This window comes from Xyrauchen texanus, chromosome 15, assembly GCF_025860055.1.
Source record: "Xyrauchen texanus isolate HMW12.3.18 chromosome 15, RBS_HiC_50CHRs, whole genome shotgun sequence".
NCBI classification, from domain to species: domain Eukaryota; kingdom Metazoa; phylum Chordata; class Actinopteri; order Cypriniformes; family Catostomidae; genus Xyrauchen; species Xyrauchen texanus.
Genome location: NC_068290.1, coordinates 21,961,911 through 21,986,721, shown reverse-complemented (window position 1 = coordinate 21,986,721; position 24,811 = coordinate 21,961,911). Strand labels below are relative to the sequence as shown.

The window sequence follows — 24,811 nt, the reverse complement described above, 5'->3', positions numbered from 1 at the left end:
AATCTCGATCACGTTTTTCACGATGAGAGGTGTATTTCGGATCGTAATACTGGCACGTCATCGGACGAATCCGTGGAAGACAGAACGCTGTTGAAACCGGGTGGCCGGTGTGCAAAAAAGGATCGTATAACCATGTACGACCCATTCTGACATACCCGTTAGGGCTCGCCACGCATCTGCATAATGGGACAGAGGGCAGTTTGTTTTGCTCACTGTATGATATGATGCGACGCTCACTATAGGGAAGCGGTTGCGCATAATGTGTGTGCTTTGAAGAGGAAAAAGGGGGCTCTTTATTGAGAATGTGTGAGCATCTCGTGCATTTGCAACGAATGCTGTATTCTTTTTTGCACTTATTGCATTTTTTATTGCATGTATTTGCATGAAAGACACAGAAACAACATTTTGAATAACAATATCCCTTTCACGACCAACAAAAGTGGGGAGATGGGGAACAGTGTTTTGTGTCTCTCCAATCGAGCCTTTTTTGGAGCAGACCCGGAGGGAATCGCGGGCTCTATTTTCCACTTCAAATGGTATTGCCCGTCAGGAGCGCTTTGCTGTGCGTATACGCAGGTGTCTGTGGGGCTTTTAGTCGCGCGCTGACTCGAAACAGAGCGAGGGCAAACCGGCTGTGATATACTCCATGTGGGCATAAAGTGTCTCATAGCCTGTGACTGCTGCTGAATCACGACATAACGCTCAGCAAACTTATTCATAGAGCCGCCAAAAAGGCCGGCTGGAGACACTGGAGCATCTAAAAGAGTGGCTTTTTCTTTATCACTCATTTCAGCCCTGGAGCACTGCCATTGTGTGGAGTGCTGATCCAGCTTGTTCTGCTGCTGAGTAAGCTTTTTCCGCCAGTGCGGACGTTTGTCGACACTGTTTGGAAGGATGTACATGCTACTCGCTGGGCAGAGGTGTGCCGCTACCACCTCCTCCACAGGGGGTAATTGGGCATAACGGTTTTCTTTCCCATGATCTAAAGAGGATGGCGTCACTGCGCGAGCGCGCCATATAAGGTCGCACGACAGGACTTGAATAGTTCATTATGAACTTCGGGGAAGAAATGTGCGGGATGTTGCCGTTTGACGGCGCCCGGACTGCTGGAACCGTTCATCGAGGTGAGACGGTTCCTCTGGGGGAGACCAGTCAGGGTGAAGCTCTTCGACTTCCCTTGTAAGGACGCAGATCATCTCCCTGTCAGTGGCGCGTGCACGTTCCTCGCCCTCGCTGGGGGAGGGACGGCAGCATCATCCACTGATCATTTGCTTGATGCGGCGAGAGACATGACATCGTCATCATCCCCAGCGTCAGATCCACCAAACGAGACGAGGCCGCACGCTCCATCAGAGGGCTGGAGCTCGTCTCGCACATAGCGTATGGGGATATATGCGCTTCGTGGAGATTTAGGTGCTCATGGGGCTTGTGCCGGCACGAAATCCACCTCAAGTCCATCCTGATCGGCCTTGCGGCCCCGCCGTGCCTCCTTGTGTGAACCCTCGGGAATCACAGAAGAGGCTGATGGGAGGGCGTGAGAGGCTGAATCGTCCCTCAGAACGAGTTCGATTCGTGAACGAAGCCACTTGAGACTCATGTCGTCACAGTGAGGACAGTCTGTCTCCATGAGAGCTGACTCTGCGTGGGTGTGGCCCAGACAGAAAACGCAGCTCTCATGCTTGTCTGACGGCGGGATGTGTCTCTCGCACAAGGAACACTTACGGAACGACATCTTGAAAAAGACGTGAACACGTAAGTGGCTCTTCTAGATATATAAATAGAAATATAGATTTATATAACTTACATTTATAACACACAAGTACAATTTTGCTTTAAAAGGATACTCTACACCTGCCGACACGCTGCAGAGAATCAGGATGCTGAGGTCCGTTCACCAGTGAAGCGTCAAGCGGCGAGGTGGAGTGATGTTTGCCGGAGCACTGCAGGGGAGCAGAGAGTCTTCTCGTTGCCATGAAGATTCTGTCCGCTGACTGGTGTGAATCGACGTCGAAGGTAGAGGGGCTTCGAGACAAGAGGTAATCGCTGTCTTGAAGGAAGAAATTCTGAGGAAATGGTGTCTGTGCACCTGTTTTATAGCGGTCAGTTCGTGCCGAAACGAGCAGTCAGTTTCGCGCCAAAACAGGCTGCCTCAAAAACCATAGCCAATATTAGAATATTGGCGTTATTGTAGAGTGGTTTCAAATAGGTTGTGTATGAAGGCACTCCCCATATGCATTAGTAAACGCAATGTCAAGTGGACTGAAGTCGTAAGGGAACGGATCATTCAATGATCTCTCAACTAATATCAAGACAATCATTTGTGTGCAAAAAAACTTTGTTGATTTTAGTTGTTATGATGGAGCGTTTATTTGAACATGTTTAAGAGAAGTGTCAAGGGAAGTGGTGAGGCCTAACTAAATCTATGCATGTTATGATCAGACTAATCACGTTTTCTGTTATTCTCCCATTGCTACACTTAAAATTAATTAACAAGCTGGCAAGTTTACAAGATGGCTGTAGCACAACAATTCAAAGCAGGCTACTGTTCTGTAAGGTTTCGTTATAATATACAGGAAATATTTATTTTGGTTTGTTTTGGAACTTTAAGTCGAATTTAAACAGATTAGTTCCAGTCATTGATTCTTTCAAATAAATAAATAAACAGTGTATTAAATGTTGTTTGTTTGTGGATATGTATTTTAATGATAGACCAATTTATAAGTTTTTTTTATTTGCTGATGCTGATATAATGCCAATTTATTTAGTAAATGAATTGTACATGAAATTTTTCAAAATTATATACATTTTAATGTACCATAATATATATATATATATATATATATATATATATATATATATATATATATATATATTTGTGTGTATTAAATATTAGCAGCTTCTTCTGGTTACTGGCTAGTCTTCCCCCATATACATAAATAAATTAATACATATTAATTTTGGATGTTAATGAAATTATCAATAGTCAATTAATAATTTTCAGCACAAATGCACTAAGTAATCTTGCCAGCAGATAGAGAAAAATCTGTTTATACACTCATCTGCTGCTACAGCGCTTGCGTGCTGTATGTTAGATTATGTAATTATAGAACAAATGTGGCTATACATAAGAAATTGCATTTTGCATTCTAGTTTTCTTAGAAATAAATGGGCCTATATCTCATTAATTTACTTTAAATAGCTGAGTGGCCTTAAGATGACATAAACAAGACAACTGCAGAAGTGTATCTGTACCAAAAGTCTGAAAACAATGTTATATTTATACATTAGTTATACTTCTATTGCAGGTTATTGTGGAACGCTCTCGCTCTGAGAGAGGGAAAACACAGGAAAACTTCTTCAGGTAACAGGGATTTATTCTTTTTACAGGGTACACAATAATGTCTTTCGTGGGAACAATGGGTTCCCTTGTCATTCTCTCTCCACCCCGAGGCTCTGTCGCTGCTGCTTTATATGCCGCTCTCCCCATGCTTACTGAAATTAGACACAGGTGTTAGACATAATTTAGCTCAGGTGTAAGCACCCTTACCGCTTTTCTCTCCCGGACGGGCGCTTGACCACGCCCCCGCTGCCACAGTTATGTTGTTCATAGTTAAGGTTATATTGTATATTACAAATGTACAAAATGTTTTTATTATTTTAACAATCCTTGTTGAATGAAAGTTCTATACTAATATGCTTGGTACAACATGACAGCACAAAAATATCCAATATCCTATAGCTTGTTCATTACCTAATCTCTCATGATTTTATGGCTGAATTGAAAAAGCGGTTTCTATTTCTTTTTTTAGGGCAAACTCAACAAGAACTAAAACATTGGTAAAACTGCTTAGAATTTGCATTGGAAGTGCGTCTTCTACCATCCTTAAGAATGCTTGAACTTCAAGAAACGAGATTTGATGGGACTCCTCCCATCAAAGCTGTGTGGCATGTAGCTGTGTGGCATGTTCAGCTAGTTTTCATGGTTTGGCATCACTCTTAGTGCACCAAGCATCTCACACAAATGAAATGTCTCGCCAGCCAGAATCAACACTACTGACTTGTGTCAGCTGCGTAAGCTTATTTTCAGGTAAAGATCTCCTTGATACGTGGCTGCGTGGTGTTGCCCACTCCAACCTCTTCAGAGTTGTATATATGTAACTGTGGTGATGTGTTTAATGCTTTCACTGATCTTGAGGACCTCAAAAATTTACATGAACAAGAAGCACAGGTCAGTTCACATTTGGATAGGATTCTGCTGAGCTGAGCACTGAATGTTTTGAAGAAATCAAGCCAGAGTGCAAAACAGACTCAAGCCACCCTATCTCAAGCCAAGTTTTCCCCAATCTTTCACAATCCCGTTTCAATGAAGGACCCTTCATACAAAGTGCATCTCCTCTTACTAAACCTGATATCAAGGAGATCGTGTCCACTACAGACATCTCTCTCTGTTTGGAAAGCAACGTTTCAAGTGAGCAAGACCAAAATTTGCCATTTGATTTGCCCTCATCCCACTCTGTGATTGAAGAGCAGGAACATTTCATTGAGAAGGACAGTGATGCATTAAACCCCCCTAGCTATGCTAAACCATTCTGTGGAAGATGGTTCCGAAATCACCAGAGGAACATAGAGAATCAACTTAATTTAATAGGAAATCAATCCTAAAGATGCTAGCATCTGCCTACATGAGTCACAAACAACCAATGAGACCGGAGCAAAACAAGAGGAACTTGCCCCCCTAGAAAAGTTGCACCAAGGGCACCAATGCAAGCTGCACCAACCATAACAGTGTCAAAGCCTGACTACTACAGAATTAATCTAAAACAAAAGATAATGAAAAGGTGTTATGTTCCTCAGGCACTGTGGTAAATGTGAACACTGGAAAGATGTTGTCAAAGAAGGGAATATAATATATATGTGACACAAACTCTCTACCCTGTGGTCGTGCTTGAGACTTGTCAAAAGCTTTTTAGCAGGGACAAACTGGAAGGCAGACACCAGTGTAGACTCTACCGGAAGGTTTTCCAAGACCTAGACAGCTTGATAATGCATCATGCCCTCCATAAGAAAGAGAGAGTTAACAGATAACTGTCATCTCTGTTCCAAATAATCACATCTGCTCTGGCACATTTGTTGGAAACAGTCAATGTTCTCCTTTTGTGGGAAATATGTCTTTGGCATTGAACAGCCCTTCAACAGAACCACCAAAAAAAACTGTTCTACTGTTCTTTATGTAGGTGTAGCTATACACGGATGCGCAGCCTCAAAAAGCATAACTGTCCATGTAAAGCTACTCTGAAAAGCTCTGCCTCTGTAGGCAACCAATGTAATCTTAAACTCCTTGGCTTTAAAGAGCAATGCAATAGAGAGGTGCAAATGTCAACACAGCATATAAATGTTGGAGTAGGCACAGAACTGATTAGGTTTGAGGAGCAGAACACAGAATTTCCTATTTGGAGGAAAAATCCAACAGCTTTGAATTTACAATCTTCGTCTCTCATGACAGAGGGTCAGTTAAATTCACCAGAACCCTCTAAGTACATCTTTGCCAGTGTTTCCAATTCCACACCAACTGAATCAACAAAAATTATGTTGAAATGAAAGTAGTCGGAAAAAATACATTTGTAGAAAAGCAGTGGACCATTGGATGATACTGAAATTGATGTGCTAACAAAGGTGAATAATGAGGAAGATGAAGACAATTGGGCAGACAAAGCTAAAGAAGATTGTGTTGAATGGGGCGCATGCGCGCAGTTTATGGAGTAGTCGCTTTTTACAGAGCTCTTCCCCGCTGACACTATATTTTGAATGTTTTTGTAAATTAAGTACCAGCAAGTCACTTTACAGGCGATTATGTTTTTTTGAGAGTTACCAGTCGTCAGTTGTTTTAAGTTTCTCGTGAAATTTAAGTGCGTTGAGCGCGATTTTCGTTATTCACTGACTCACTCTGTGTCCGCAAAATGGCATCGAAGAAATCTTCAAAAACCGTTGCAGCTATTAAGGAGGACACCAATCCAAGTGATTCTATCGCACAGGGAAATGTGAACGCGATACTTGCTGTAATCGGTGCCCAAGGAGATGATTTAAAAAAACTGATAGAGGACAAGATGACAGCTCTAAGTGTTCGCTTGGATGCGTTGGACGCCACGCTGGTTAACTTGCAGTCAGAACAGGCCGGCGTAAACAGAAAATAGTAGAGATAGAAGGTGCTCTGAACGATACGGATTTATGCCTCGGTGCAGTCGAAAAGGTGTGTGAAGATTTGCATGCAGAGAATAAATCTCTGTGGACTAAACTGAATGACTTGGAAGGACGCTCTCGCAGGCTGAACCTCAAATTTGTGGGAATAAGCGAGGGAGAGGAGCGGGGGCGCCCCTCGGTGTTCATTTCGGACTTGATTACAGAGCTCTTCGGCCGAGACAACTTTCATAAACCTGTGAAAATTGACCGAGCTCATCGGGCCCTGTTACCCAAGCCGTCTGAAGGCCAGAGACCTCGCACTATTATCACACAGATCCACAACGATCGGGACAAAGATTTAATCCTTCGTCTGAGCCGTGAAAACTTTCCTCTGGAATATAAAGGAAAGCGGATTCACATCTTCCCTGACTATACACCGGAGGTGACCGCTCGGCGACGTGCCTTCAGTTCAGTCATGAAAGCTCTACGGGAGGCTGGATTGAAATGGTCCCTGCGTTTTCCAGCGAAACCGACACTGCATTATAACGGTCGGGAGCGCTCTTTTGAATCTCCGGAGGATGCTAAGAAGTTTGTGGTACACTTGTCGAATGATTCGGCGTAACTTCTATGTTTGACTTTACTCATCTTGACCTGTGTGTGGTACTTGACTAACAGAAGTGGACTATTTTTTGGAATATTTTGCTATTTTCATCGTGGTACTTAACGTTAATTCAGATGAATGGATGTTTGCGCAGCGGAGAGCAGGGTTTTTTTGGTGTGTGTGTTACTCCTTGTTTTTCGTTATTTCTGCTAATAACAACAGCGATGCCAAAATGAATATTACATTTGTCAGTTGGAATGTAAGAGGAATGGGACACCCGATTAAAAGGGGAAAAGTGTTTGCACATTTAAAGTCATTGTCGGCTGACATTATTTTTCTTCAGGAAACCCATATTAGACCCAGCGAACAGATGCGGCTTAGGGCAAGTTGGATCTCACAAGTTTATCAAGCCACTTTTTCCTCTAAAGCAAGAGGGGTGGCTATACTTTTTAGGAAATCTATTCCTTTCCGAATGCACTTTGTGGTGTCTGACCATGCGGGAAGATATATTGTTGTATCCGGATCCATTAATAATTTCCCGATTGTAATAATCAGGGGCTGGAGTGTAGGTGCCAGGTTTGGGTTGATGTCTTTTATTTTGAAATTTTTACTTTTAGTTTGTTACGTCACTTGTTGTAGGTGCATATTACCTGTTAGTTTGCATGTGGTTAGTATGTAGGAAGGGGGTGAGTTGCTGGGACGCTCACTTTCTGTTGACCGTTTTCATTTCATTTAGCTTAATTTCATTTCATTGCTTTTTTGCTTACTTTACTGTCAACATCCATCATGTTCGTTTCAGTGTTGCAATAAACCATCTAGATCTGCAGTGGAAACGCATCAACTTTTATTCCCTCTACTCAGCCTCTTAGCGGTTAATGGCTGCCGCTATACCGATTACATGTGTTAATATTTATGGCCCAAATATAGATGACCCTGCTTTTTTCAGGACATTATTTGGGCTTATTCCAGATACTAACTCGACTAACTTGATAATTGCTGGAGACTTTAACTGCTATTTGGATCCTCATCTTGATCGTTATTCTTCACAAGTTTCTCATCCTATGCAATCTGTTGGTGTTTTGAATAATTTGATAAAATCCATGAATCTTGTGGCTATATGGAGATTACTTAACCCGACGGCTTGTGATTATTCTTTCTTTTCCTATGTTCATAAATCCTATACACAAATTGATTACTTTATTATTGACTCCAAACTCATTCAGGGGGTGACTTAGTCCAATATTTTGATTTCTGATCATAGCCCTATTTCTATGGGTCTGAAAATGTCATTACCAAAGGCGCAGTATTGTTGGCGTTTCAATCCTCAATTATTAGTGGATAAAAAGTTTCAGTCTTTCATGTCTGAGTGTTTACAACAATTTTTGGAGACTAACGACAAGGGGGATGTTTCAGACTCTTGTTTGTGGGAAACATGTAAAGTAGTGTTAAGAGGTCATATTATTGCATATGAATCCTCGTCTAGGAGGGAGAAGCGCAAGCGCCTGGCTGAGATAGAATCCACACTTCCATCTTTAGAACAAACATTTCGTTCATCTAAAGCTCAGAGTGACCTTAACGCTATTCTTAATTTGAAATATGAATATAACTCTATTTTGAGTGATCATGTCTCTAACTTGTTAATTAAACTTAAACAGAAACAGTTTGAATTGGGAGATAAGGCAGATAAGCTTCTTGCCAGGCAACAAGGCTAGTAGGGCCATTCATCAAATAAAATCTTGGAATGGTACTTTAGTAACACATCCTAAAGAAATTAATAATCGTTTTGTTGAATTTTATAAGCAGCATTTCTCTTCCAACTGTTCTGAGCTGAACACTACAGGGCGCCAATTTCTTGATGCGGTGGATTTTCCAAAACTTAATGAATGTGCCAGAGAGGAATTAGAGGAACCGTTTACTCTCTGTGAAATTTTGGAGGCAATTAATTCCTTTTCCAATGGGAAAGCCATGGGCCCTGATGGGTTTGGTGTGGAATTCTATAAGGCTAATGCAAATGCTATTGCTCCTTTGTTACTTAGAATGATAAATCATTCGATTGAGAAGGAAATATTTCCCGACTCTTTTTATGAGGCACATATTTGCCTTTTGAAGAAAAAAGACAGAGATGTTAAGGAGCCTTCTAGTTACAGGCCCATAAGTCTTCTCAATTGCGATAAAAAAATTATTGCCAAGATCCTGGCCACTAGTCTGAATAAGCATGTGGCCTCGTTAATTCACCCAGACCAAACTGGCTTCATCCCAGGAAGATTTTCATTTTTTAATTCACGTCGCCTGCTAAATATTGTATACAGTAATCGGAGTAAGATATATAAGGCAGCTGTTCTTTCTTTAGATGCTGAAAAGGCCTTCGATCGAATAGAATGGAGTTATATGTTTTCTGTGTTGGATCGGTTTGGTTTTGGTGAGAATTACAAACGAATCATAAAAATGCTTTATTTTTCCCCTAAATCTGCAATACTTACTAATTCGGATAGGTCTGCTTTCTTTCCTCTTCAGCGTGGTACACGTCAGGGCTGTTGTTTAAGCCCATTGCTATTTGATCTATCTTTAGAACCCCTGGCCATCCATCTTTGTAATCATTCTGAGATCAGGGGTATATCATGTGGTCATTCTGAGGTTAAACTGTCTTTATATGCAGACGACTTGCTTTTATATTTGAGTGATCCCTCTTCTGCTTTGCCTTTTTTAATGGAATCACTTGAGGTGTTTGGCTCTTTTTCTGGTTATTCTGTTAATTGGGAGAAGAGTGTATTCATGCCCTTGGGTGAGGGGCTAGATCCTCAGTTTCAGAGGTCATTACCTTAGAATAACAGAGGATCATTTCACTTACTTGGGGTTAACTATTCCTAAAAAATGTAAACAAATTTTCAGTCTAAATTTTACAGAAGCCATGAATAAGTTAAAATGATATACTGATAAACGGAGGGTGCTACCATTATCTTTAATTGGTCGGGTCAATGCTATTAAAATGGTTTCTCTGCCTCGCTTTGTCTATCTTTTTCAGAACCTGCCTATATATTTGTCACATTCTTTTTTTAAACAATAAGATTCCGTCATTTTGCCATTTATTTGGGGTTATAAATCGCATAGAATTTCGAAGGCCCATTTCCAGAAGCCGAAAGAGTTGGGTGGTCTAGCGCTACCTGTTTTCCGTCATTATTATTGGGCTGCTACTGCCAGGGCTATGATGTTCTGGCGGATTAGTGATCAAGCTGGCGAGAACTTGATGGACACCCAACCCAAGTGGCTGTACATGGAGGCTCGGTCAGTTGTTGGTAGCTCTCTTGCCGCTATTCTTTTTTCGAACCCTGTATCTTTAAAGAAGTTACAATGTAAAAATTATGTTGTCCTCAATTCCATTAGAATTTTAAATCAATTGAAGACTGTTTTGAATATTACACGTCTTTCAGTGTTCCAGTCCATTTGTGATAATCATAATTTTTTGCCTGGCCAGTCAGATAGGGTATTTTCACAGTGGAGAAGCAAAGGACTGACCATGATTAAGGACTTCTATATAGATGGAAAATGTGCCACTTTCGAGCACTTGTATAAAACATTTGATCTTTCCCAATCACACTTTTTCCGATATCTACAGGTGCGCCATTTCATTAAACATTCTTTTAATGAGTTTCAGGGGTTGCCTCAGGATCATAATATGTATTGTCTTTTGGGTCAACCCCCTAATGCCAAACAGTTGGTGACACGGTTTGAAATGAGATTTGGGAAGAAGGACTGAAGCGAATTCATAATTGTTCCATTAATGCAAGATTACAACTTATTCAGTTTAAAGTGTTGCATAGATTACACTATACCACATTTAAACTTAATACAATTTACCCTTCAGTTTCCCCGTTATGCGATAGATGCAAGAGCTCTGACGGGACGCATGCTCATACTTTTTGGTTTTGCCCTGAGATTTCTGAGTTTTGGAATAATATTTTTTTGTGGTACTCAAATGTTTTTGGAGAAGAAATCAGTCCAGATTTTGAGTTGGCTTTGTTCGGGGTGTTCTGACCCTATATTAGCTTTGACACATTCTCAACAACTGTCACTTATGTTTGGTATGGTGGTGGGCAAAAGGGTGATCTTGATGGACTGGAAGTCCATTGTACCACCCAGCTTTCATAAATGGCTGGCTGAAATGGTTGCTGCCCTCAAGCTCGAAAGGATTCGTTTTTCTAAAGCTGATGCCTCTAAAAAAATTTGATAAAGTCTGGTGCCCCTTCCTTAAGTATCTTTCTAAGAGTTGAAATATGTTTGGGCATATATGTAATATGGATGACTTATCTCTTTTATTTCTTCACTCCATTGTCAATTTTTTTTTTTTTTTTGTTTGTTTTTTTTGTTTAAGCTTGATTGAGTGATTTAAAGTGTAATCTCTTTCTCTCTGTCTGGTGTGGGGTGGGCGGGGGGTGTTTTTTATTTTATTTTATGTATAACATTTTTTCTGTAAACATTTTGTGAGACTTGGATATGTTTTGTGTTGTATAAAAAACTGTTACAAATAAAATTATAAAAAAAAAAAAAAAGAAGAAGATTTTGATGAATATGTGGATATTTTCATTGTAGAACCTCTTGAGGACAAGGAAATAAGGTCGGTATTGGCTAGTAATGGATTTCAGGTGCATATGACAGATAAAGGTGTGAGGCGGTTTGTTTGCATTGGATGCCAGAGAAGCTACTCCCGTTGTTTCACTTTAAAGCAGCACTTGCTGATTTGTGGGGCAAGAAATTTTAAACAGCATAATTATTTAAAGAATACAGCATCTAGTGTTCCTGAGCCTATCAAAAGTTTTCCATGTCCTCAGTGTGGGAAGTTCTTCAGCCGCAAAGACAATATGAATTCTTCCCCAAAAAAATGCCAAGTAACAAACACTACTTCACCTGTAGGTACAAGAATTTTGGAGAATAAAACACAAGAGGTTAAGGACAACTTATTTGTCCTGTCACCATCCACAGAAAGCTATGCAGTCAGACAGGAGAGGGGTGTTAATAGTGGCAGGAGCAGGGGGATTATGTCACTGCCATCTGTGCTCCCGAGAAAAGTGACTTGCGAATGTGGAGCCTCTTTCACTTGTCCTAGACTTCTCTTTGAACATCTGCAAGTTCATGCACAGGAATCCTACATTTGTCCACACTGTGGTGAGAACTTGCAGTCATGGATGGATTTTGAGGCACATCAGCAATTGCATTGGCAGTCTCAAAGCCAATCAAGTGTGCCAAAAGGTTCACTACGGCACCCTAATTCCTTTTCCCAAGTGGCACAGTCACATGCTCCAACTTGGTCGGCACAGTCAACTGCTCCATCTCGGTCGGCGGAATCCCCTGATTTAACATTGCTGCAACAATTTCCAGGTTTTCGGGCATCTGGGTTTAACATAAAAGGACAACCACCTGCACTCCTGACACAACAGCATTTGAACCAGAGACCATTTCCAGAGACATTGGTTTGCCCGAGATGCAAAAAAAACTTCAGATTCTGCAGTTCCTTGTTAAGACACCTAAGGTTGAATTGCAGAGGTGATACTGTAGGCCAGAGGAAACACACCTACTCTCAATGTGGTGTGACATTTCAAGATCCTTTGATCATTAAATTTCATGTTCAAAGCAATACCTGTAAACCCCCTATTAAACCTATTCTTTGTCCAGTGTGTGTGCGTTGGTTCAGTAGTCTAGATGGACTGAAGAGACACCTACACTCACACAGCAGGCAGCAAGGTTTGACATGTCAGATTTGTGACCATAATTGTCCAAGTCCTCAGGCACTTGAGGAACATAAAAGAAGCATTCATATAATAAACATAATTATATCAGTAAAGGACAAACAGGAACCGTTGTGTGAAGCAAGGGCACAAAGCAGCTCATCTGCAGCTTTTCAATGTCACATTTGCCTTCGCAATTATCCAAAACTTCAATCACTGAAGGATCATGTAAGGAAGGTTCATCGCCCAAAAGAGACAAAACAAACTAATTTGCAAACTGTAGACCCAGTCCTTCCTGGGCAGTTTCAGTGCTCACCCACCTATCCTAACATAAGATCCTTGAAAAACCACAGAAGAAGAGTACATCGTATTATAGGTGGTGTGGTTCAGTCATCAAAAGTACAAAATACATTTTGTTCAGTAGTTAAACTCTTTTGGAGGTTATAGTTTGTTATTCTAATATTATTGAGCTTCTTTCCTCTGTATTTCATAATGTTGCCCTAATTTAATCCATCTATTGTTTTTTTTTCTCCACATACCTGTGAAGACTCCACTGTTAGTGTATGGTAATAATACATTTTGAAGTAAATATGTTCTACACTGCATCAATAAAATCACTAGTGACATCTTTCTAAATCTTCAATAACTAAACCATTGTGATCTTGCACACTGAAATTTATATTTTTCAGATTAAACTTTCCACACATAGCAACAGTAAATCTTTGACACATCTACTGTAAATGATAAAAGAATGATTTGGTGAATCGATACAAATAAACTTGGAAAACGGATGGATGCAATCCTTAAACATTTTAAACATGACCTCATTGTGAACTTCATATAATAATAACAGCTGACTGAAGTAACAAAATAAATGTATTTGCTTTGTTGACAGAGCTCTCTTCAATATGTTCAAAGCCTCTGTAGGCGCAGAATAATGTCTTTAAATTGTTCGCAGGAATAGACACTAGTCTTGCAAATGAAATATTGCAAATGATCAATAACAATTTTTAATGATTTGCTAAACTGTGAAATTGTTTCACCTTTACAGATGAAGCTGGTAGTAGATGTGTTTGTTTCGATATGACATAATGCTCCATAAATCTGTAATAAAATCACAGCTTCCTATTAGATTATCAGCGTAATATAAGTTTAACACTTTTGCACTTATTCTGTCAGCCTTTATTGTGCCAAAAGGTTATCAATAGTTTAAGTAAATACCTTTCTTTGACATGTATTCATGTATGGTCATACAAAAATTCTGAAAATGAAATGGCTAGTGGGAGTTAGTGAAACTGGCTGTCAAAAATAGTCTGAATAGCTGTATTTAGTAATAAGAGTGCCATCATCTGACAGTTTTGCTTTCCTTGTTCAGCACATTACAGTAAGCCCAGTAGCCTTTTTTTTAATGCTGTATATTTCCACGTGATATTAAATTAATGATGTGGACATGAATGTTATGGCATAGACCTCTTTTAAATGCAGTTATGCTAGAATGTTAAATGTAAAGAACAAAAATATATATATTTTATTTATTTTTGTTTTGCTTTTACATTTATTTATTTTAAGACGCCAAATGGACTTCTATTTCGAACGGAAACGGAAGCTACGGTTTTTTTTTTTTTTTTTTTTTTGTATTTGTGTCGGAACGTAGTTCATTGGTTCTGGAAAAGAGAGACCATAAAAGGTTGGTGTGAGCTGTCTTGCTTTGTTTTGCGTTACTTGTTCAGTTATACTATCTAATAGGTTCAGACAGAAGCTTAATCGTTGTGTCAACTTAATCGTTGTGTCAACGATTAAGCCATTTTATTTAATGAGTGGGGTTTTTTCATGATTCCTCGTGAGTCAAGCGTTGTTGTAAGGTTATTATATTCACGTTATGTTTGAACTCAACGAGTGAACAAAAAAAAACTGCTTTACTAAAAAAAAATGCATTTGTAAATGACAGCTTAGTGCTAAAGCAGCATCAGTTGTACTGGGAGATGCAGGCTTGTCTGTAACGGACCATGCATACGTTAATTGCTGCACTGCATTACAGTGAAACACCCACGGTCGATCAATGACAGTTATTTTATTAGCCTATGCAAAAGCCTCCAATGCGAGAACGACTGTTTCCTACACCGCTATCTACAGCAACACGGGGAAAGAAAATATAATTTGCCAGAGTTTGAGTCTGAATTGGAGCGCAAACCTGAATAGACATTACAAAAATGTATATTGCGTTGTCTTTGCTGGCTGCACACGAAACAAACATACAATGCTCTAAACATCTAGGATTTATAATAAGGTCATCCTAATTCAACAACAAAACCGTTGAATTGCTAAAATGTACATTATTTAACGAAAAGCGTTTGATTTGCACTTGTAGCAGTGCATAAGATCATGAAAATGAATGAATCGAACTTGCCCATGATGTTTGACAAAGTTTTACATGATGTTTTTACATTTTATTATTTTATATGCGTTTATGGGGGCAAAGAAAAATCATATATAATTGGGCAGTCGCTCATACATTTACTGAGCATTTTATTGGGAACACTGGTCCTAATAAAGTGCATAGCTCATCTGCCTCAAGATTCGACATGTCGTGCATTCTGTGATGTTATTCTGTTCACTACAATTGTACAGAGACGTTATCTGAGTTACTGTAGTTTTCTGTCAGCTCAAACCAATCTGGCCATTCTCCGTTTACCTCTGTCATCAACAAGGCCTTTCCATCCGCAGAACTGCTGCTCACTGGATGTTTTTTGTTTTTGGCACCATTCTGAGTAAACTCTAGAGACTATTATTGTGTGTGTGAAAATCCCAGGAGATCAGCAGTTACAGAAATACTTAAACAAGCCTGTGTGGCACCAACAATCATACCATGGTCAAAATCACAGATCACATTTTTCCCCATACTGATGGTGGATGTAAACATTAACTGAAGCTCCTGACCAGTATCTGCATGATTTTATGCAGCGCAGTGCTGCCAAATGATTGGCTGATTAGATAATTGTATGAATAAGTAGGTGTACAGGTTTTCCCTATAAAGTGCATAATATGTGTATAATACATTAAAATATTTGTTATATATATGTTCCTTGCAACAACAAAAAAAAAGTAATTTTGTCTTAATGCATGGCTACTTTTGAATTGGTATCAAAGGAGAAAGATGTTTTTGCCTGAACAATTGTGTAGTTGCTAACTGCTGTAACTAACTAGTCAAATATTCAGATGATCCGCGAAGACATTTTGTCAGTGACTAGGATTTTATTTTTCCTTCTCATTTGTGTTGTGTACCACTGGGTAGCCCTGCTCACTTTTTTGTACAATCTCTTTGTTCCAAAGTCCCACTTCACATTACTGTATATTTAACATCACTTTTGTCATTTTGCAAATAACTCTCATTCTTATTTTTGTCTTGTAATCACGTATTCTTTTTCCATCTTTGTTTAGTTTCATCTTGAGTGGGGGGAAAATTCTGAACCTGCAGACGATTCGCACATCATGCTTGAAGGAGAGGAGAATATGCAAGAAACCAACTTGAATGAGGCAGAAACCAATGAACAGACTTCGATGAAAAGAGGAATGGGGGTATTACTTTCAAAAGGTCTGGCATCAAGCTACCAGTCACTTGAAGTCCCTGATGTTCGACCTGAGTGCTTGCCATTTAATCTTGGTGAAAAAGAGAGAGAAAAAGGCTGCTGTGAAACAGATGTGAATAGTTTTCCAGAACAATTAAGCACTTCTGATTTTACCCCTGTCAAAGAGACTGTCATGGATGCTCAGAAATGTTTGGATGTTTGTGATGTTTCTGATAGTCTTTCCAGCATCACGTTCAATGAGCCAAAATTATTGCCACTTAATGCAGGATTAGATAAACCACAAATGGATGCAGATCTGTCTATTAAGACTGATATAATCATCACAAGTAGTCAGTTAGAAAGAGACTCTGACAGTAATAAAGGCCAGCGATTATCTATGGAAGGTCAGAAGACCACATTAAGAGAGGGAGATTCTGGCAAAAACATCCATGAAAATACTGCAGATGCAAAAGTTTCTGACATTGAAAATCAAGGAGTATTACATGTCATGCACTTTGAAGCATTAAATCAAAATGATGTAGCATTGGATAAGGCCAGTGTAGATGATTCAATTGAGAAAACACCCTCAGAGAGTTCATTCCTTACACCTGTATCTTTGCAAGTGTCTAACTCAAAGGACAATTACCAGAAACCTTTGAGTGAAGACAATGCTAAGGAAAACAATATGGAGATGACAACAGAACATCAACATGGATATTCTTCCTTTTCTCGTGGACGTCCACGCAAAGAAAAAGAGATCATCAAGTGTGAATACTGTGGCCGCCCATTCAATCATTCCTCAGCATACATCATTCATCGGCGCGTTCACACTGGTGAGAAGCCCTTTAATTGCCCGGATTGTGGTAAAGCTTTTGCTCAGCTCTCCAACCTTCGATCTCACGCTAGAGTCCATAAATGCAAAATTCGGAGTCGGAAACATGCACACAGATACCAAAGTAGAGCCTTGGGGGAAACTGTAAACATGAGCCAAGTAATTATGGCTAACAAAGTGGAAAATAACTGTTTTAGTAATCCAATTACTTCTCCTAAAAGGAGGAGAAGGAGAGGGAGAGGGAATCTTCATACTTGTCCGATCTGTGGCAAAGTCTTTTGTTACAAATCCGTCCTTAAGATCCATCTCCGGATTCACAGTGGAGAAAAGCCATTCTCATGTAAAGTTTGCGGCAAAGCATTTACACAGGCATGTACTGCCCGTGTCCATGAGAGAGTGCACTGGTCCACAAAGCCTTTTCTGTGTTCAAAATGTGGAAAGGGATTTTCACAGATTGGACCCTTAAAAGTACACACCTGTGAAGGTAAAATACACCTACATGCATCCTTAAAAGATATGGAATTGGCTGGTGTTATAACATTCAAATGTCACATTTGCAAAAAGTGCTTTGGCACCAGAGATGAGTATGAATTACATCTGCAAGGACACACAGAGACTGAGCGTTACAAGTGTGACCGTTGCAAGCAGGCGTTCAGTGTTCTCTCTGAGCTAAATGCACATGGCAAGCATTGCTTGTCCATGCGGCTTACAAAAGCAAAAGCTTCTGTTCACTATTCTGCTCGCAGATTACAGCCCAAAAACTCTCTGACAGTAAAAACATATCCTGCGCTTTCTCTTGTAAAATCCCCCCCAACTCCCCGAAAAGAGCTTTCCCCACCAAAGAAGATCAAACGATCCCCCTCTTTACTTTCTTGCCCTCCAAAGGTTATGGCAACCTTCACTTATGAGCCACAGAGGAACCGCTTTCTCAGTCAGCCAAACAAATCTAGCTATTTTGTATCTCAGTTGAACGGTACAGACCGGAAAGCAGACCCAAGAAAGTACTTCTGTCCACGATGTGGGAGAATATTTCGGCATGTAGGACGACTGAGAGCCCATATGCTTACTCATGCACGAGATCAAGGCTTCTCCTGCAGTGATTGTAGCATGACTTTTAAAAACTGGAGAAAATTTTGGATTCATCTGCGGCTACATAGACAGTGCAGAGGGCGCTTTTTTTGTCAAAAGTGTGGTCAAGGGTTTCGATTTGTGGGCTTGTACAATGAACATTTGCAACAGCATCCAGAACTTAATGCACATGTTTGTCCATTCTGTCCTCACACCTTCTCAAATGCAAAACTTTTGAGGAATCACCAGCAAGAATGGCACGGGTCAAGTATGCCCTACATTTGTGATGATTGTGGAAAAGGTTTTGCAAGTGCGGTTATTCTTAAGCGACATAGAGTTGTTCACTGTACAAACGATCAGTTGGAGACAACTTACATAGTTGATATGCAGCCCAGTGTATGTCCCTATGAATGTGGTACATGCAGTGCCAGTTTTGAGACCCTGGAATTGCTTTTCCACCATCAGTTCTCCCACAATTCTGCAGAGAAAGGACCAATATCAAGAAAAGGCACAAATGTTTGGAAGCAGCAACATGTACTGGAGGAGCGTTCTCACTTCCAGTTAAATCACTCTCACTACCTCAAACATAGTAGCCGTGACTATACAGCCAGCCTATGTGATGATCAGACACATGATAGCATTCTCCCATTCTCCCCTTCAAACGATGCAGTAATACCTCATTCTTCATCACACGTTGGTTCCATGCCTTTACATCCAGCACTACAGCAGCAGAAAAAAATAAACACAGATGCCCAAAGCCCCACTGGGATGTTGCCTCATCTGCCATCAGGTCACAATTCCATTCCTCATTCTCAAACTAATAAGTTACAAGTGGTTAAAACGTCAATACATGATAGTGACAAATGTCTAACAATGGAAGGATTAAATAACTCAAACCAATCACCATCCGCAGTAACGAAAGAGAAGAAAACTGGTGACTTAGTTTGCACAGAATGTACTGCATGTTTTTCCAACCTTCTTGCATTGCATGCACATTACTTCAAACATGCCAGAGGAGACATATGAATATCCCATATCAATATCTCTTTTGTTCAGTCTGTATGTTGTTTTGTCTGGGAGTCATATATTTATTTAGCTGTAACATGGTCCGTATATTAATATTTTTTTCAAGTGATATAAACATTACGTGTATGCTTTTTAACGAAAATGCATCCATCTTTGTTAAAAAAAAAGTTCTGTAGACATTTAGACTAGAAATTCCCGGAAATGGACAATGTTGTTTTATTTAGGATATCTTAAAAAAATCTTGTTTTTGTAGGTGTAATTGACACATTTTATTTGAAGCTGTTTCTGTTAATGGATTCAAGTCCTGACTGATTCTGTTTAAACTGAAGAAGTATATTACGAGAAAATGTATATGCATGTTTAAAGAAGTTTTTAAGATATTCTGAATCTCCAAGTAATTTCACAATTTTCATAGTTAAGGAAACTGACAGGAGTAATATTATTATTTTTTAACGCAACCTGTAATTAAGAAGAATTAAAATGTTTACAATTATTACAAATAATGATTTGGCCAGCACATTCTGTTTTAAGGCAGCAAAAAAAAAAAAAATTAGAATAATAATATACATAATATAACTTAAAACCTGAACTCTAAAGAAAAACTGTGGATGAATTCTTACTGTATATACACAAACTTTTTTTTTGTCTCGTAAATCCCTGCAAATTATAAAAAATGCAATGACAAAACTTTAATTTGTTCTCAGAAATTTATTTAGGCTTGTCACATTATATATAATGAAATGAGTATGGTCTCATAAAATCTATCAGAGCCTAATTGGAGTTGACTGTGTCTCTGATCCAAGTGGTAAAGTTGCAAACCTTGGCATAGACACCAGGTTTGTTCCTCTGGGCACAGCCGTAACCCCAAGACACAATACCCTGCAGCTGGTTGTTACATACCACTGGGCCACCAGAGTCACCCTGCAAGATACAAGTGTTTCAGATAGCTCAAGGATTGCTATAAACAAAAGGAACAGCCCCTCTGACAAGTGATAAGTTTGAGTGATATCGAAATGTGAAACTAATAGAGATCTTACCTGGCAGGAGTCCTTGCCGCCCTCCAAGAAACCAGCACAGAACATGTTGGAGGAGATCTGACCTGGGTAGGCATTTTTGCAGGAGCTGTCACTCAGGATAGGAGCCCACAGGCACATTAGACGGCTGGGGTAGTTGCCTAGAGAATAACAGAATCGCTCATTAGATGAATTTGTATGTTCATTGTGTGATTTTGGGTTCAGATCACGGTAGCATGGCTTGGATTTATGCCTCCAGTTTTTTTTTTTGTTTGTTTGTTTTTTTCAAATTAGTATAATGGAACTTACTTCCACTTGCACTCATGTTGCCCCATCCAGAGATCAGGCAGTTGGAACCAGCTCCAGCACAGCTTGAAGGCAGAGCGATAGTCTGAACATAACTGTTCAGGCTTGCAGGCTGGCTCAGCTTGATCAGCATGATGTCGTTGTCCAGATTATTGCTGTTGTAACGGGGGTGCCTGATGACTTTGGCAGAGTTGATGAACTGCTCCGTGTTCTCAGTAACATCAATGTTATGCTCACCAAGACGAACCTGGACACGACTAAGAACAGAGAAGAGTGTAAATATTGGTTCATACTGTGCACAAATCATTAATGAAACATGAAACTCGTTAACATGTCTTCACACTTTTTTATTGAGTCTAAGTAACACTTTGTTAGCTGAAATGTAAGCATTTATAAGAGCTATTGTGGCTACGTATTACTTAGTTACCTCTTATTTACCCTTGAGTTCCCATATTCAATCTCTATTAGGTTGATTCTTACCATATATATATATATATATATATATATATATATATATATATATATATATATATATATATAAATATAAATTATGCACATGTGAGAATATGAATACAAAATGTATCTTACGACTTGTAACAGTGAGCAGCAGACACGACCCAGAGGTTGCTGATCAGGGAGCCACCACAAAAGTGATACCCACTATTCAGGGAAACCTGGTATGGAACACCATTCTTAGTACACTCAAATCCCCCGACAATTTTGTCATCTTCATCAATAGGAGCGGCGTCTGAGAAAAACATAAGGTATTGTTATTCATACAAGGATCTGTAAAACAATTTTATTGAACAAAGCATAAAAATATGAATCATGACTGTCAGCACTTTGATGTGAGATCCTAAAAATTTTCTATGGTCAGTTTACTTACAGGTCACAGCGAACAAAGCCAGGAGAATGAGAGCCTTCATGTTGCCTGAGAGTGTCATGCTCTGAATGTTCTAAGACCCACCTTATATACTCTATCTACTCCAATGCTAGAAACAATTCTCAAGGACATACATACATTTATGTGCATTACCTAAGCCTTAAATAGTAAACGTTGTGTGAATCCAGCATATGGTTTGATATAATGTACAGAACATTCTCTTCCCAGCATGTTTTGGTACAATTTATATATCGCAAATCAATAATTAATGGATGCATCTTTTATTCAATTTCATAATGAATTATTAAAAAGCCAGGTTGCTTTTGGTTACCAATGTATAATATTTGTCATGTTAATATTACTAATGTGCTCTTTTAAGCATTCTGATTTACTACAAAAAGTTTATGTTAATAAAGTTTGTTTCTTTTTTCTTTGACCAATTCTTCAATTTTGAGGTGCTAAATATATTACGTTCTTGACTGATGTTGCATAAAATGATCAACTTCAAGTTGCAAGGGTCATGAAACATTAAAACATGCACATTTTTCAACAGATGTGTATGTTACACATGATGGAAGACAATGTTAGTATCTAATTAAATCCATGTTAGTATTAATAAATTGTATAAAAAAATTTTTTTTAGGGATTTATTTGGCTGTTCTCATCTTCCAATTTTGAAATCAACATTGAGTCACAGGATGTGTTGTTTTCATGCATTAATGTCTCTGCGTAACATATGCCATCAATCTGTACTGTGAGTGAAATGATCTGAGTGTATTTGTGTGTAGGTATTGAGTGCTTACAAAAGACTGAAGGTATTTGTGAATTGCTGCTGGATCAGAAAGACAACTGTTGTGTTCTTTCCCCTCTCCTTCCTCTACAGATCCCCATGCCTATTTTCTTTCTTTCTGTTTAAATGGAGAGGAGAGGGGATTTGTGACACTTTAAGAATTTTCCATCCAGGATATTTTTTTACAAACACAGAAATGTGTTTCTTGGGTTAAAATAGACTACATTACAATACTGTGTAAGGTGAAATCGTGGGATTTTCTGCAATTTAGTTCATGTTACAGCCCTCCTCCCATGAGGTTTCACTTGTTTAGAGAGTAGATGTTTATAAAAGCAATAGTATGAGAGATGTGTAAGAGTAAGTAGAGTGATTGGTGAGAAGTGAAAATGACCGTTTTATTTTGAACAAAGTGATAATGTCCAAAATGTTGACTACATCATTTGTGTCTCTCTGTTAATTTTTACAAACCCACATTAGTGATGACTGAGTGGACAGAATAAGGTTCTTGACTAAAAAGACAATTTATTAAAAACTGTACAGTTAATTGCAAGCTGAACTGGAGCAAAGAGTGAAATGGCCTATAAATAGCCAAAATCCAGCCAACTTGACTCTTTAAACAAACATCATATGGGGAAATATTTAACTGAATCAACAAACATTCTGCTGTGAATTATCTGCATCTCACAGAGATTCTGCATTTGGAATAATTTTTGGAACAATTCACAAAGTAGGTTTTTAATGTACCTTAAAATGCTGGACAATTCATGGCAATACCTTCTGCTTTTAAACTATAACATTTGTTGTATCATTATTGTTATTTTTAACATTTTAGGTTAAACTTCATTTGGAATGTATAAGGGAAATTTACTCGCAAGTTCTTTATCTGACCACAATTTATTTTTCGTTTTTCAAAATTTTTTATTAAGTCCAGGTTTTAAAAGCTACATGCATAATAAGAATAAAAATGCTGTTTAAAATAGTTTTTAGATAGCGTATATAACATGTCATACTGCAGGACATGTCCACTTTCCAAAAGCATTTAATGTTTACTACACATAAACAAAAGACATACAAATCCTTCATTTACAGTTTTAACTAATTTATTAGGCTTGTCATGTGGTGTTGTGTTCATGGTGTTTCTAATTTAAGTACTAAAGTTGCAAACCTTGGTATAGACACCTGGTTTGTTCTTCTGGGCACAGCCATAGCCCCAGGATACAATACCTTGGAGTATTTTGTTGCATGACAATGGGCCACCAGAGTCACCATGTAAAACAGAAGCATTTTAGGGCAGGGTTAATGACTGAGTGACTATTTGCAACCAAGTGCACATAGCACTGGCCACACAGCTCAGCGATTTCCACCCAAATAGTTTGGGGCAAAATACGAATTGGATGTCAGAGACATCCAATTTATACTCTTTATTTATTTATTTTTAAATAATGTTATTGTGGCTTTAAATTTACAGTAACTAGCAGGGATCTTACCTGGCAGGAGTTCCAGCATCCCTCCATGTAGCCGGCACAGAACATGTTGGAGGTGATTTTACCTGGGTAGGCATTTCTGCAGGTGCTGTCACTTAGGATAGGAGCTGCACATCAGACCTTGTCTAAATAAGGTCAAAGTTTCTTTGAGGCAAGTCAGGTCACTAGACAGCCCTATATTCATAACACCTCCTGGCAACTTTTTCTAGTCATACAAGTATAAATCCTATCTGCTTGAATGGGGAAAGACAAAAATCTCCAAAACAGTTGGCCAAGTTTATGACAGATCAAATAACATATTTCAAGTTATAAATAAAATCAATCTGACAACAATGGTACCATACACTGTGCTTCAATCATGCTAAAAACAAAAATGTCCAGGCTGGTCCAACTAATCCATATGCACTTTCTTGTGAAAACGGACAGGTTATGTCTATTTCAAAAAAGGTAATTGTTTTTGTTGTTGTTGTTTTTTACTGTAAGGCAGGGCTTTTATTCCTACAAGCCGCGATATTTTGCATTCCAATTTCTTCAATTAATTTGTATGAAAGTGACCTGTCTCATCCTAGAATGTCTCAGGTGTAGATAATGGTCAAATGGTTTGCTACTATCCTGTTGCAAATAGTGTGCAGTAAAACAATATTTATTTTTCATTATTACATGATTATTTAAAACACAGTTTAAACCATATTATCTCAGTTCTGAGTCCAGTCTAAATCTTTTTTGATCAGTATACATACATGCCTCAGCAAACAGGCCTAAAAGAATAAGAGCCTTCGTGGTTTTCCTGCTCTGGTCGATGCCTTGGATGGCTATGGAACAACTTTATATAGAGTATCTAGCCAACTCCAAAGCTTGAGATAATTCTCAAGAACATTAATTCACTTGTTGACATTAAGCAATAAATAGTAACTTGTGTGTGAAACTAACACGTGGTTTAGCATTGACACAATATGATGCACAGTGCTTTCTCTCACTGATTAGGAATGCACTGGTTATTAGTAACCAATGTACAAAAATAATTTGCACAAAATAAATAATTTTTGCTATACAAAACAGTAAAAAATCTGTTTTTCAAAGGGCTTTTTGCATTTATAAAATGAAAGCAAAAACATTATGATTAAACACACCAATGTCTTAAAGAGTTATCAATAATGAGAAATGTATTATTTATAATTATTGGAATGATCCAACTTGTAGCCTAGCAGGCTGTGCTCATGGCCTCTCTTCTCCCCTGTCATTTCCTGTCATTAAAAAGGCCAAAAATATATATAATAATTATTGGAATGAACAATGCTTCTGCCAATTAATAAAGTTAATTATGCTCATAGGCGGAAATCGCGGG

At 38.8% G+C, this 24,811-nt stretch overlaps 2 protein-coding genes and 1 pseudogene across 7 annotated transcripts; 2 read left to right on the top strand and 1 right to left on the bottom strand.

Moving 5' to 3' along the window:
• The first annotated feature begins 1,927 nt into the window (after positions 1-1,927).
• On the top strand, positions 1,928-19,007 carry LOC127655935 (zinc finger protein 761-like). 3 transcript variants are annotated; one of them, XM_052144025.1, is made up of 2 exons: positions 1,928-2,036; positions 15,937-19,007. In XM_052144025.1, exon 2 carries the CDS (start codon positions 15,988-15,990, stop codon positions 18,988-18,990), a length of 3,003 nt encoding a protein of 1,000 aa, XP_051999985.1. In that variant the 5' UTR covers positions 1,928-2,036; positions 15,937-15,987; the 3' UTR covers positions 18,991-19,007. The 3 variants fall into 3 exon arrangements, with proteins under 3 accessions (XP_051999985.1, XP_051999986.1, XP_051999984.1); XM_052144026.1 differs by lacking the exon at positions 1,928-2,036 and adding an exon at positions 3,324-3,361; XM_052144024.1 differs by lacking the exon at positions 1,928-2,036 and adding an exon at positions 14,141-14,185.
• LOC127656194 (uncharacterized) lies at positions 1,972-13,585 on the top strand (annotated as a pseudogene).
• A 740-nt stretch (positions 19,008-19,747) lies between the features above and the next one.
• On the bottom strand, positions 19,748-24,270 carry prss1 (serine protease 1). Of its 4 annotated transcripts, XM_052144029.1 has the most exons (7): positions 24,207-24,270; positions 23,470-23,591; positions 23,148-23,206; positions 20,898-21,057; positions 20,313-20,566; positions 20,028-20,164; positions 19,748-19,911 (listed from the first exon to the last, which is right to left on the bottom strand). In XM_052144029.1, exons 2-7 carry the CDS (start codon positions 23,541-23,543, stop codon positions 19,762-19,764), a joined length of 834 nt encoding a protein of 277 aa, XP_051999989.1. In that variant the 5' UTR covers positions 23,544-23,591; positions 24,207-24,270; the 3' UTR covers positions 19,748-19,761. The 4 variants fall into 4 exon arrangements, with proteins under 4 accessions (XP_051999989.1, XP_051999987.1, XP_051999991.1 ...); XM_052144027.1 differs by having other exon boundaries at positions 19,748-20,164; XM_052144031.1 differs by lacking the exons at positions 23,148-23,206; positions 23,470-23,591; positions 24,207-24,270 and adding an exon at positions 21,196-21,513.
• Between the last annotated feature and the right edge of the window lie 541 nt (positions 24,271-24,811).